This window comes from Marmota marmota, unplaced genomic scaffold (assembly GCF_001458135.2).
Source record: "Marmota marmota marmota unplaced genomic scaffold, marMar, whole genome shotgun sequence".
NCBI classification, from domain to species: domain Eukaryota; kingdom Metazoa; phylum Chordata; class Mammalia; order Rodentia; family Sciuridae; genus Marmota; species Marmota marmota.
Genome location: NW_026000130.1, coordinates 3,534,573 through 3,548,342, shown reverse-complemented (window position 1 = coordinate 3,548,342; position 13,770 = coordinate 3,534,573). Strand labels below are relative to the sequence as shown.

The 13,770-nt window shown below is 55.8% G+C and overlaps 1 protein-coding gene across 1 annotated transcript in view; it reads left to right on the top strand.

Moving 5' to 3' along the window:
* Myo18b (myosin XVIIIB) overlaps positions 1–13,770 on the top strand; it is a 320,748-nt gene that overhangs the window by 144,617 nt on the left and 162,361 nt on the right. Inside the window, exon 29 of the mRNA XM_048784886.1 lies at positions 333–477. Within this exon, the coding sequence (XP_048640843.1) occupies positions 333–477 (145 nt within the window). The remainder of the gene's footprint in view (positions 1–332; positions 478–13,770) is intronic.

Genomic DNA, 13,770 nt, shown 5'->3' with positions numbered 1-13,770 from the left:
TCGTTTGCTTATGTGGGTCCCTGTGCCTGTCCCTGTGACTGTCCCTGTGCCTGTCTGAGACAGCCTCCGAGGCCAGGCCAGGGCTTTGCCCATCTCCGCACCCCAGACCCGAGCTCAGCACAAAGGTGGTCAGAAGCCAACCTTCCTCCCAAAGCCAGAGAGAAACGTGCTTTTCTGGCTGTCCCAGCAGCCCGGGTTGGGTGTCAGCTCTCCTTGGCTTCATCGTGATGACTTACTGACCGCACAGTCCTGGGACTGACCTTGGCTTTGGGCTATGGGTTGGCCCTTCCTGTTTGTGCTCACGGCCACTCCCCCTCTCTCTTTGCCTTCAGCCTGAAGACAAGCAGAAGGCAGGGGCGGCCTTTGCCCAGCTCCGGGGCGCCATGGAGACGCTGGGCATCTCAGAGAGCGAGCAGCGGGCCATTTGGCGGGTGCTGGCGGCCATCTACCACCTCGGCGTGGCCGGAGCCTGCAAAGGTAGGTCCCTCTTGCGGCGCTCACCTGGGCACCTGGCCATCCCCTTGGGCAGGTGTCCGACCAGGACCTTCCCTGGGGAGGTAGGGACAGGGTCGATCTGTCACCTTCCACGTGTCTGGGGCTGCCTGCGGATCCGCAGAGCAACAAGGGAACATGCTGGGATTTTCAAAGGAACCTTCTGGAACAGGGTGTCCCAAAGAGCCTTCTGCACCCTGGAGATATCTGTCTGTGCCATCGGCTATGGTAGCCGCCTGCCCTCTGTGGCTGTAGGGCACTTGGAATGGAGTCTGCGCGACCCAGGGGTTGCATGTTTGATTTCTTCTGTGGAGTTGATTTAAACCTCAGAGCTGTTTGCAGCCATCAGGGACGGGGCGCAGCGGCCGTGGAACACAGCGGAGTCTGGGGCTGGGCGATGCAGGCCCCTCTCTCCCTGCTGAATCCACCAGGCCGTCTCTGTCTGCTCTGAATCGTCTGCTGATTGTGGCTACTCCCCCCTGGTCTCTCTAGTGGGTCCAGCGTCCCCTCTTGCCCCTCCCACTCCTGTCCGGCCATGTGCTGTGCCCTCTAGATCCCTTAGACGAGGTGTTCGCCTTCTTTAGGAGTTTGGCCTGGACTGCTGCAGTAGCCTCTCGCTGGTTCTCTCGCTCCTTGGTCACGGGCTCTGGGCTGCTTTCTGGGATCTCGACCCATGTGCTGGTTTAGAAGCCCCCACGGCTCCCCTCACCTGCCAAACCAAGCAGACGGCCCTGGGTGGTGTGGGCCTCGCGATCCAGTCTCTTGTTGTGTTGCGCTGGCGCTGTGCAGGGTTCTGGGGAGACAGAGGGTGTCAGAAGCCATGAGGTCCCTCCTCACGGAGCCCGGGGTGCCCCGGATCTCCCGGTGTCCCTGCCTCAGTCTTTCCAGTAGGGAGTGGCTTCCTTTGGACCCCAATGTAGAGGTGGGACTGTTGAATGAACACCCGCGTGAAGAGGGGCCTGTCGGGGGCTCGGCTGACCTCTGGGCTATTCCTGGGGGGGGTAGATTCCTCAAGAAGGTGCCCACACATTTGTGGGCCTCATGTCCCCTTCTTTTCATCCACTGATCTTGGAAATTTCTAGAACTAATGCTCAGTCAGGGACAAGCAGGGCGGGGGTTCCACAAGGACCCCGGCTGAGCAGCGACGTGGCCAGGCAAATGTCAAAGAAGCAGGCATCCGACGCCTTCCAGAAACAGCCCTGGGCTTCTCGGTGCCCTGACTGTTTGGTGGTACTACTGGTTTGATGAGGGCCGTGACACCTCTAGCTCAATGTCCCTGGCACCGAGGCCAGCCTGGGCCAGGTGCACCTCAGCGTAGGAATCTTGTCCCATCTCCAACCTGGGGTGTGTCCCTCTGCCTGCAAAGCTCAGGTCACAGTCAGAACCGGCCTCTGCATCTGCCTCCGTCTACACTAGGGGTCACCAGCTGTGGCTTGTGGGCCAAATCAGCCTGTCACTTGCTGGGGTGCAAACTAGGAATAGTTGATACATTTCAGTTGTACGAAAAAATATATGTGCATAGATATGTGTGTGTGTGTGAATAATATGTCATCTTATTTCAATAATATGTCCTAAATTTCATAATATGAAAATTATACGGTATTCAAGTCACAGCATCCTTAATTAAAGTTTTCTCGGAGCCCGACACATCCCTTCAGTCACCTGTCTGTGGTGGCTCTCTCTCTGCGACGGTAGAGCTGATGAGCAGAGATGGAGATTCCCTGCAAAGCAGAATGGAATTATTAGTTGGCCCTTTACAGGAAAAGCCGGCTGAGTGCTAGTCCACACCAGCCCGCGGGGACCACAGCACCTGCAGGTCCATGTGCCTCCCGCCTGCCTAACTGCTTGGTTTTGCCCTGGGAAGTTCCTCCCCTCTCCTGGGATCCAGCCAAATCAAGGAGAAGATGTTAGAAATCCAGCTCTTATATTAATGATGGTCACATCTGCCTAACAACCTTGATTTAGTCAACATACAACGTATATATGTACAGAAACATCAAACTGTACTCCATAATTGGGTACAATTATAAAATATCATTTTTTTAAAAGAGAGATTCAACTGAAACCTCAATCTGCTGGGTGACCTTCGGCAAACTAGCTGCGTCTCTGGTTTCAGTTTTCTTCTCTGTGAAATGTTGGAGGTGTGTCCATCTTAGTTCATTTTCTGTTGCTGTAACAAAATACCCAAGACCAGGTGATTTATGAAGAATAGAATAGAAGTTTATTTTTAAACTTCTAGTTCTGGAGGCTGGGAACTAGCAACTGGTGAAGGCCTCCTTCACCAGTTGCTTAGCGCCTTGCCATTGCTGAGGCTGGTTTTGAACTCATGATCAGGCAGGAAGTTCCCCTCAAACGCCCACCGCTTCAGGGATCTTCACTTCCACGTGGGGAGCACAGACAGGTTTGTGGCGCTGAGTCTGCGGCCATTCCTGAGGTTCATACAGGACAGGGAAGATACCGGAACGGGCGTCTGATTGGTTCAGTTTGCGTCACGTGATCATCTCCTGGGTCCTGATAGGACGGGCTCCTTGACGGACAGCTCCACCCACCGCCATTGGCCTGGGCGCTTGAGGGAGGGCGTGGTGGCGTGGCTCTGGACCGGCACAGGAGCGCTCCGCGCTGGGGTGGGACATCAGGGCCTGGGGACGCGTGGAAAGACGCAGGCCCACTGTCCAGATGGGAGCACTGAGGCCCAGAGCGGCTCGCTGCCCTGCGTGCACCCAGCTCTTCCCCTGGGGTAGAGCAGGGTCCACGGAGCGGGAACCAGGGCGAAGGGGAAGTGGACCTAGAGGCCCAGCAGAGAAGGGTGGGGCTGATTAGAAGAGGATCCCAATGGCCCGGAAGAGCAGGTCAGGGTGCGCTGAGGCTCACCCCTGTGCCATGGGGCTGAGTCCAAGGGGCAGGGTCGCCTGAACATTTATCCACCTCCTCCTGCTGATCATGATTCAGGGGGACACCACGGAGCCCCCTCTGTGAGCAGAGCATGCACCCGCAGCCAGCAGAGGGGCATCTGCAGTGGGAGTCCCGGGACACCAAGGGGGTGGCAGCCTGCGGTGATAAGGGGTCCACAGGGAGGTCACCCATGCCTATGACTACTCAGTAGAGGTGGCACAAGGAAGGGTGTTGTTGAGCCTGGGGTAGGTGACCTCCTAGGGCACACAGGTCTTTGTCATCCACATGGAGCAGAACTGCTCCCTTCTAGAACTTGTTCCCCAAGGCCTGGGAAAGGCCCGTCCTCCAGATGGCCTCCCAATTCTCTCACCTGCACTTGAGCCCTCTCTGCCTCCATGGGACAAAACAGAGGCCCAGGGAGTCCCCTGGAGTAGTGTTCTGTCCCCAGAGAAGCGACCCAGGACAGGGCCATCGGCCCCTCTGCCTGGACCTGCCCCGGACATATAAATGCCTGTGATGATGAAGGAGGAAGTCACATTTATAAATATTTTATTAACACATGATTATGGCCATAATTTCTCCCAGCCCCGCCCCCGCCCTCCCACCTTCTAAATTATTTTAAGAAGAGCTTCTGCGCCACTGCAGGCCCACGGAAACCCTGCCCGGTGATTTACTCACTCTCTCGAGTTCTTTGGAAGATTTCATAATAGGGTGTTCTGAAATCAGCTATTAAGAATTTCACAGTCATATAAATGTCTTTGCTTTGTGTCATAACAGATCATTTTGAAATATATTAAGAATCATTTCCATTAATCAAGGTTTTATTTATATATATATATAAATGATCCTCTCCTCCCAGTGAGCTCGAGTTCCTTAGCTTCTTTCAAAAGCCCTGATCCTACTCGTTAGAAGCCATATCAGTCCCTGTGGGGTGATTTGGGGCCTTCCAAGACCAGACTCAGGGTTTGGAGCTGATAAAGCAAAAACAGCCACCACCAAGGTTGGGTCAGGGTTTGATGGGCTCTGAAGCACGTGGCCTGCGTTATGCTCTGACTGGACCCAGGCAATAGTTCAGTGAGCAAAATGGCTCCATGAACAAGAGTCAGGAGGCAGGCACTAGGTGCGATTGCTGTGCTGGTGTCTCTGAGCCTCAGTCTCCTCTTCTGTGAGATGGGACTAGTGATGGTATCCACTGTGTGGGCTTCTTGTGAGAATTCAGTGGGTCAGTGAGGAAGATGTGGGCACGAGGGTTGGTGCAGGATAGGGCCCTTCACACATGTCCATTTTCATCCATCTCTGTTGTGTAAATAAGGAAACGGGCTCAGAGGAGGCATGCCACTTACCTGGAGTCACCCAGCTGATCCATTCCAGAGTGCAGTGTTTTCCTGCGCTGAGTGCTTACAGACAGGATGATCTTGGAGCAACGGGGAAGGAGCAGGAACTAGTACAATGATCATTTGTCAGAGGAAGAGCGTTAGGCCCACCAGAGAGGTTCAGCTCTATCTATACAGAGAGGTTCAGGACACACAGCTAAATCAAGAGATGGGAATGGACCCGGGTGGCCCCGTGCTCTGAGCCCAACCTCGGGACTGCCCCTCCTCCCTCCAGTGCCCTGGTCCACCCAGTTCTGACCCTGCCTTCCTGCGGCCCCCTGGAGGAGGGCTGTCCCCCACAACTCGCCCACTTCCTCTGGCAGCCCCACCCATCTGTCCGACGGATCAGGTGAAAGTTTGGCCAAATATGAGCACCCTCAGGTGTGGCCACTCACTAGGGTGACCCTGGGGTGCCGCTGGAGGCTCACTCCCTGTTGCTGGCGAAGGCTGCGGGAGGGGGCTCCGAGGGTCCTCACCAGCCACAGGGGAATGGACACAAGGTTGGCCTGCAGCTCCCAAGGCCGGTGGCTGGGCATCCCTCTGAAGCCACCAGGCGGCGGCTCACCCAAGCTCGCGTCTCCCCTTTGGCCAAAGCAGCCAGCGAGACGATTGGCCAGTGTCCTGTGTCCCCGGTGGCCGTGGTTAGAGGCTGTGCATGGGAGGGGGAAGCCGGGGCCTGGGACGCAACAGAGAGGCCAGACTGCCCAGCTCCTGGCGGCGAGATGCCTCCTGGGTGACTGGCTTTGTCCCCTCTCTGGACCTCAGGCTTCATGTCCTGAGGATGACGACCGCCACTGTCCTCCGCCATTCCACAACTGGGTAATGAGTGTCCCTCAGTGGCACTCCCAGGTCCTCCCAAGCAGCACCCGTCCCTTGCTTGCAGAGCGCTTTGCCACCTCCCGGCTCGGCCATTGGCCATGGCCATGGGCGTTAGAGCAGCCCGGGGACGGGCGTGGCCAGTGGCTGGTGCCTGGGCCGCTTCCCTGCGGGGCCGCCCGCGGGATCGGAGCCGGGAACGTGGGCTTTGGAACCAGAACCCGGTTGTGACGCTCGGTGTGGCCCAGCTCCCAGAGCCTAGCCGAGGATCCTGGTGGCTGAAGGCCGTGCGGGGCAGTGGTTAGAGTACAGTCCCACGTGACACAGATCTGGGCTCAGGCCAGCCTCGGGGCTCTCCGGTGACCGTGCTGTGCCACGGACCAGCCCCAAACGGTCCTTGGTGACTGTTCCCTGAGGCTTCTGGGCCTCTGCACTGCACAGCTCAGTGGGGGCTTCCGGTGGGAGGGGTGCCATCGTAGGGTGGCCAAGGAAGGAGCCAGCTGGCACCTGGGTCCCCTCTCTGCACAGTCTCAGGGCCCCGGGGCTGGCTGAGCTTCCTCCCTTCCCGGGGGCTGCAGACCCCAAGGGCCAGGTTCTCTGCTGTGTCACATCTGCCCTGTTCCCTGGAGGAGAAGCTTCGGGTGGAGGGAACCGGGCTCCGCCCTGGATGGAGGAGCCTGGTTTGAGGGCAGGAGGGTGGGAAGTATGAGTGTGGCCGTATTTGTCCACTCGCCCCGTGCAGGGGACTTCGGCTCTGGAGGCTCAGTTTCCTTGCCTAGAACAGGGGACCAAAGGGAAGAGTGAGTTCAAGGTCAAAGGTGCAGGTGGGCGGGAGGTGGGGGCCCAGGCCTGGCAGGTATGTAAGGAAGAGCTGCTGTTGGGAAGCCGGACGTCCCACACCAGTGACAAAATCCTCCCGGAATCTCTCTTCTCTACCTCAGTCCAAGGCCAGGGACCGATTCACAAGGATGGGCTCTTTTGATGCCCACAGCAGCAAACCCGACAGAGAACAAGTTATCGTTTTGTGGTTTGGGATGCTGAGGCTCAGAGAGGTTAGGTAACATCTTCAAGGCCCAACAGCATTCTGTGGTGGAGCAGGTTAGAACGTAGTGCCAGTCTGACTCCAGAGTTCCTGCGTGTCTCCTCCACGGGATGTCTGCCCGGCCCGTCCTTGGGGAGCACTCTGGGTGCTTGGGTCTCCATTCTCTTTCCTAAGGGCCCCTTACTGGTTCCATCCAATCTCTGTCTAGTCTTCCAGTCTCCACACAGCACTCCATTTGGAAGGCTATCCCACTCAGCCGAATTGGGGGAGCTCAGAGTTGAGACTGCAGATGTAGACAGGACCAGGCTAGCCTCTGGTTCCCCTGCACAATCGTGGCCACTTCCTGACCTCTGACCTCTGAGACTTAGCGTTCTCGTCTGTAACACGGGATCACAATTATGTCTACCTCCCACGGGAGTGTGACCTCCTTATGTTATCCAGTTGGAATACAAAGCTTTGCTGTTGTTGGAGCTCTGGAAGAATGATGTGTCCCCTCCCCAGAAAGCAGACTGTTTGTCCCTTTTCCCACCATCCCTTGTTGCTTTGCACAAATGACAGCAGTTCCCAGAATCCTAACTGGCTCCCCGATATCCCCCTCCCCGCCCCACCCCTCTTTTTATTGTCGTTGTGTGTGAGACATTTGTTACAGCAGATGTACTGATACTGATACGTTGTGATGGTCGTGTGGCCGTCAGGTCACCAGGGGGCGTCTTTTTGGTACAGGGTATTGGAGCCACATCCCAGCCCCTGTGTTTCATTAGCGACAGGGTCTCCCTGAGTTGCTGAGGCTGGCTTTGAACTCACGATCCTCCTGCCTCAGCCTCCCCAAACGCTGAGGTGACAGGCGTGGGCCACCGCACTTGGCTCATCTTTGTCTTGATGGTCGTGTGGCCACGTCTCTTTCTTCTCTGAGGCTCATATGGGGGCTTCATCTACTTGTCCTCACTACATCTGTGGCCTGCTTGTCATCCACCTGCTGCCTAAGATGTAACACAGTCAGGCCCATTCATAAGCTGGGGGTGGCTCATGATGGGTGACGGAGGAAGGCTGCCATTTGGCTGGCGAGTCCCCCCACCTGCCACGAGAAAGATGTCAGTCCCCGGGTGGATGTGGCCGTGGTCCCAGGTGCCCAGGAAGGAGGGACATACGATAATACTGACGCCTGAGCCCTGCCCTCTGCCGGGACCCCCAACCACTGGCAGCAAGGGCCATCCATCAAGGGACAGGAAGTGGCCACACTCTGCAGTAGGCAAGACCCCGAGCGCAGAAGGCCGGTGATGATTACCATAATGATGCTCTTCCCATAGAACAATGACCCGGGCGTCCAAAGGCTTTGTGGCTTATTTTACTGTTTCTGTTGTTCTCAAGCTACTGTGTGACTCGGGCTTTGATGTTGTCTTTATTAAAAAAAAAAAGAAAAATAGAAACAGTAGCCAGGCATTGTCACACCCATAATCCCAGAGACTGGGGAGGCCAAGGCAGGAGGATTGCATGTTTGAGGCCAGCCTGGGCAATGCAGTGAGACCCTGTCTTGGAAAGAAAAAAAAAAAGTGGGGGGAGCTGGGGATGTGACTCGGGGATAGAGTGTTCCTGGGTGCAATCCCCAGTGTCTCACCAAAATGCAAACAGTGCCAACGAGTATAGAGTAAGAACAAGGACGCTTCTTCTTGCACTCCTCATCCCGCTGTTAACAGTTTGGGGTCTGCTCTTCCTTCAGGCTTAAAAAAAAGTAATAGACTTTAAAATTTGGAGTGGTTTTTAGTTTGATAGAAGAATTGACCGGAAAGTACTGCTCCCCTATCCCCCTCCCCGCCCCTCTTGTTATTGTGGAGACATTTGTTACAGCAGACGAACTGATACTGATACGTTGTGATTATCATGGGAAGCCCTCGGTTTGCATGACGCGTCCTTCTTGGTCTTGTGGCTTCAGAATCCACCACTACAGAACCTCAGCCCAGTTCCTCAGCTCTCACGGGCTGTTTTATATTTCCTTGGTTTTTTCATTTTATTTTTGCAGTGCCGGGGAAGGAACCTGGTCCTGGAGGGCGTCTCCCTTCCTTCCCACCCTGCACCCCACTTCCTGCTTCCCCTTAGTAAGGGGAGCTGCGCCTTGTAACCAGGTGTCCAGAGCCCAGAGTGGCTGCACCTCCTCGTGTTTCCTTCCAGAGCGCTGATTCGGGTTGATGTCCATCCCCGTGGTGACCCTCCGATGGACCCAGCCTTGACCATTTCTTCAAGGGCTGCATTGAAGAACATCGGAGTTCAAGAGGCAGGAGGAGCAGGAGGGCTGGTGCCCAGACTGGGTGGCTTCCCTGCATCGGGGGCCCCAAGGGGCAAGTGGAGTCTCCCAAAGCTTGGGCTAGTCTGGTGCTCTGTCCCCATGGTGACCTTCCAGGTGCCACCAGGCAAGAGTCACTCCCTCTTAAAGTACTTCTGATGCAGAGGAAGCTCCAAGTGCTGGAAGGAGCCCCTGTGTACAGGGCAGGAACCGGGCCCAGAGAGAGGGAGAGGATTACTTGGGGCCACACAGCAAAGCTGTGGAGATGGGGGGAACTAGAGTCCTGGTCTCCGATTCCTGAGCCGGATCTCCTCTTCTTGCTTTGACTGCTCCCCTGTCCCTCTCTACCAAGTGGTTCCCCAAGGGGTCCCCGGCTCCTCAAGGTGAATCTGGAAGACAGAAGAAATCAGGGAAGGTTCTCTGGGCAGCAGGCGGAGTCAGCGGGGCTGCGGGGACAGAGCCCGCACAGCGGGGCAGGGGCTCCTTTCTCATGTAAAGCCGCATCTGCAGGTGGCCACCTGGACGGTACCAACCTAGGGGCCTGCACTGGTGCTGGGCCTGACCAGGGCTCCGCTGAGAGCATTCGAGCATGTGACCTGGTGTCCTGGGATCTCCTGGATCTGTCCTTGGACCTAGCACCCTAAGGGCTGTCCCCTCAGGTCCCCATCCAGCTCCAGTGCCTTGGCGGCAGGCCACGCCTCCTGTGCCCAGCCCCAGCTGGCGGCTTGGCCCTCTGCCTGACAGCTGGCACAACCGTGCCTATTCTGGGCCACCGCGAGGATTTATTCTGCATTTTCGGAGCATATTGGATTCATTCATTAGGCGGGAACGGCTGCTCTGGGATGTAAACAATTATAGTTTTTTTTACAAAATGAACTCCCCTAAGTGGCCGAGGCTGGAAAGGCAGAGCTCACAAGCAGCTCAGTGCCTTGGAGGGTGGTGGGGGGACAGCTGGGGGTCTTGGGGCTCAGAGCAGCTGGGCCACTCCCTTGCCGGGTGGCCCCTGAATCTCTTGCCTTCTTTTGTCTCTGTTTTCCATAAATACCAGTGGGAGGTGGCTTCCATTCTGTGCCTCCCGTGTGCCAGGTGCTTTGCTTTGGCCATTTCAAAGTTGCTGTGGCGTAGGGACCGTCACCCCGCTATAGAAGAAGAGACTGAGGTTCAGAGAGGAACCTGCCTCATGGGGTGAATTGGTGCTCTCCAGGGTTCCCTTGCGGTCTAGGTCATCAGAGTCTCCATTAGCCTGTCATTGGAGGAACAGGACAGCTCAGGGACCAGGCGCAATGGTGCTAGTAATCACGTGCTGACCAGGGAATCCCAACTGCCGACGTTTACCAAGAACTCATTCTCTACGGGGCGTGATGGGTGCGTTGTGCACAGACCCTCCCACGTGACTCCCGTAACCCTGCATGGCAGCTAGTCCCCTTGCTCAGATGAGCAAATAGAGACCTTGGGAAGCCGAGGAAGCTGGCTAAGGTCGCGGGGAGGGATGGAGGCCGATCTGGGCCCAGGGCTTCTGTCTTTGAAATCCGCAGCCTGGCTCCTCACTCACGGGTGTCTCAGATAAGTGGAGTCAGCTCTGGGTCCCTCGGGCCGTGGATCACCATGGAGAGGCCACCAGCTTGGCTCAGTGGTGGCTGGTGACGCCCCGCTTTCCCTGCGCCACAGGTTCCGCCTCAGGGGAACCTCTGAGAGCCGATGGCCCCCACCCAGGTGCCTCAGTGAGGAGAGCTGGGACGGGGCCTGGCCGGGCTGGGCGAGTCCTGCCCCCCGCCTTGCTGGCCGGGTGCCCTCAGCACGCCACTCCTGGACCTGCTGCCTGTCCCACCTGGTACCTTGGATCCTGTAGTCACCCATGTGACACCTGCCCACCGGGGTCCTCTGAACCCATCTGCTCCTCAGCTTGTCATGGGCTTGGGGACCCTCCCAGGCAGCTTCACGTCATTGTTTTGTTCCATCCCCAGAGTGACCCCATGGGAGAGGCGCTGCCCCATTTTACAGATAAAGAGACTGAGGTTCAGAGAGGTGACACTTCCTGTTTGAGGGATCACAGCCAGACGGAAATTCTGTGGGGACCTCCAGTTGAGCCGTGCCCTCTGGCTTCTTGACCAAGTCAGTCTGGGAGACACCCCCACCCCACTCCCTTCCTGTAGCCATCCAGGGCACCTGGGTAGGTCAGGGTTCTGAGAAGTCCTGCAGGTGGGAACCGGGCTGGGTCCTTCCTTGCAGGACTTCGCAGTCTCCAGTTGCCCCACTCGACCTGCCCCTGCCCTGGAATCTGCTTTTCCCAGGACACTTGCTCAGAGTCCCCAGAACATTTTCTGAACCTTTGATCAGTGGTACCTGGAAGCCTCCTAGTGGGACCACATTAGCATTCTGCACACACAACCTCCAAGAGTCTCCAAATGCACTCCTTGGGGGCAGATTCTGTCCATTGTCATTCTGATTTTGCAGAAGAAGAGATGGAGGCTCCAAGTGGATCCCACTTCCCCAACATCCCATGGCTTTCAGCAGAGGAAGTAGGGTTTAAACTAAGCAGTCAGCTCCTGAGTGCTGCCTTTCCTTGAGGCAGCCACTGCCTCTGCGGCTTATCTCTTTCCTGCAGGTGGTCTCCGTCTTCACCGCCTGGGAATTGGAAATCTCTGTGTGAGCAAATGCGAACCAGATGCGCCAACATTATAAATAAGTCACATAACGTTGAGTGATTCAGGGCCGCCCAGCTATTGTTGGGAGGAGAAGTAACTTGGTTATTAATAAATGCAGGAGGCCACGGTAATTGATAGCGATTGAACTCCCAGTGTGCAGCTAAAACAGCCAGTGTCTCTCCCTCTGTCTGTCTCTCCCCCTCTCTCTGTCTCTGCATTGATCATAAAGGGGAAAAACCTGCTTTTTAGGTGGATTTGACATCAGAACCACAGCTCCACGCCTTCCTGTGTTCCCCCATTTCCTTCTCCCATTTGCACAACTTTCTCCTTTGTTCTCTTTTCAAATCCCACTCAGGCTCTTGGTGACCAATGGCTGTGGGCAGGTGACTCTGAGGCGATTTCCCTGCGTTGCCTTAGGTGGGGCTCTCTCAGCTCGGGTCTAGCTAGGCCAGAGCTTCCCCTCCCTGGAGATCACAGGATATGTTTTCAAGGCTCTGAGAAGTCCTGCAGCGTTGAGACCCCGCCACCCATGCCCGTGACCAGTGGAGGTGATGCAGGGACCGTTCATTGTCCCCTCCAGACACTGGGAACATTCTGGAGGATGACCCCTATGACAAGCGCTTTAATCTCTGGCCCCCTTCTGGGTGGCCACCCTGTCCAGCTCCACATCCCCGTTCCGACCCAGGGGTCATTGGCTGGGTCCTGCTCTTGAGAGGTCGACCCCTGAGCCCCACCCCCAGACCCTCTGGGTATTTTATTTAGAGACTGGGTCTCCCTGAGTTGCTTAGGGCCTCGCTGTGGCTGAGGCTGGCTTTAACCCACGATCTTCCTGCCTCAGCCTCCGGAGTTGCTGGGATGACAGGTGTGTGCCACCACGCCCGGCTCTCTTTTCCAAATCTTGGAGGAGACTGGAAGGGAAGTGACCTGGGCCATCCTTGGTGACAGCTACCCATTCATCCACAGATCCCTTCATTTCACTGCTCACTTTACAGAGGTTGTCGAGCCTTCCTGATATCAGGGTTGATCCAGGATGTGGGGAGGCAGCCAGGACTGTTAGGTGGGTTTGAGGTGATTAAGCAACACGTGTCCGAGAAAGAACCACCTATCAGGCGCCGACACAACGCCTGTCAATCAGCAGGGGTCTCCTGGCCAGTCCTGGACCTTAGCCAGCTCCCCCCACCAACCCCAGTGGGCCTGTCCCAACCCTCTCTTCCTACCCAAGCCCAATAAAAATTCCAGTCCAGTGGAGCCCCACCTTCTCCTAAGACCCTCTCCCCTGCTGGGCTGTGCTGGCAGGACACATCTCGGACAATGGATGGAAGGGAATGTCCCCCTTCCATCTGCAGGGATCAGAGAGCCCTCTTCCTTGTGGGTCTTCTTTTCAGAAATAGCAATCGCGGATATCCGTCATGACTGTGTCCAGGAAGGCCCCTGCTGTTGGGATGTTGGGGACCCTATTTTAGAGAGCAGCGGTGGAGGGTGGGGGGACAGGAATACCCACCTAGAAAGTTCCTTCCTATTAACTTTGCTTTCAGTCCCCAGCTGGGGACAAGAACATCTTGTTCGGTGGTAATGACCCGGGAGGCCTCTGGCGTTACCTGCTAATCTCCCTGACAGAGAGAACGGACGGACGGCAGGCACAGGTGACAGATCTAATTAGAATCTAATGACATTTTGGTGCTTGCATTGTCTTTATTTCTACATTCTCTTGCGACAGGTGATAATGGATTCTCATTTAAGATATCACAGTAACATTTCAGTTTGCAATGTATTCATTTAAGAGAAGGAGATAAGTGAGTCCGTATTTAAAAAAAAAATGTCTGTTGGGTCATAGCTTAGGACACACGGCTCCAAGATGGCATTTGAAGGACTGATTTGGTTAAAGGAGGTTAGTAGCTGTCTGCTGTTCTGGTGACATCTCTGAGTCAGTTTTCACACTCTAGGACTCTTGGGAAGATTTAATAGTAACAATGTGTCAAAATGCATCCTACTGTCAGAGTAACTAATGAGAGCAGATTTAAAAACTGGAAAAAAATGAAAAAAGATCTAATAGTAATAATGACTAATTGTGGCTGACACATGTCCAGCTTTCCCATGTGCTGCTCAGGACACTCTAGCACACGCTCTGCAGCTCCAAATGGGAGCTAAGTGGAGAGGCCATGTTAAACAGGAGACATAGGAACATAGGTCCTTCTTGCCCCCCCCTCCCCCACCACCTACACCATCACCACC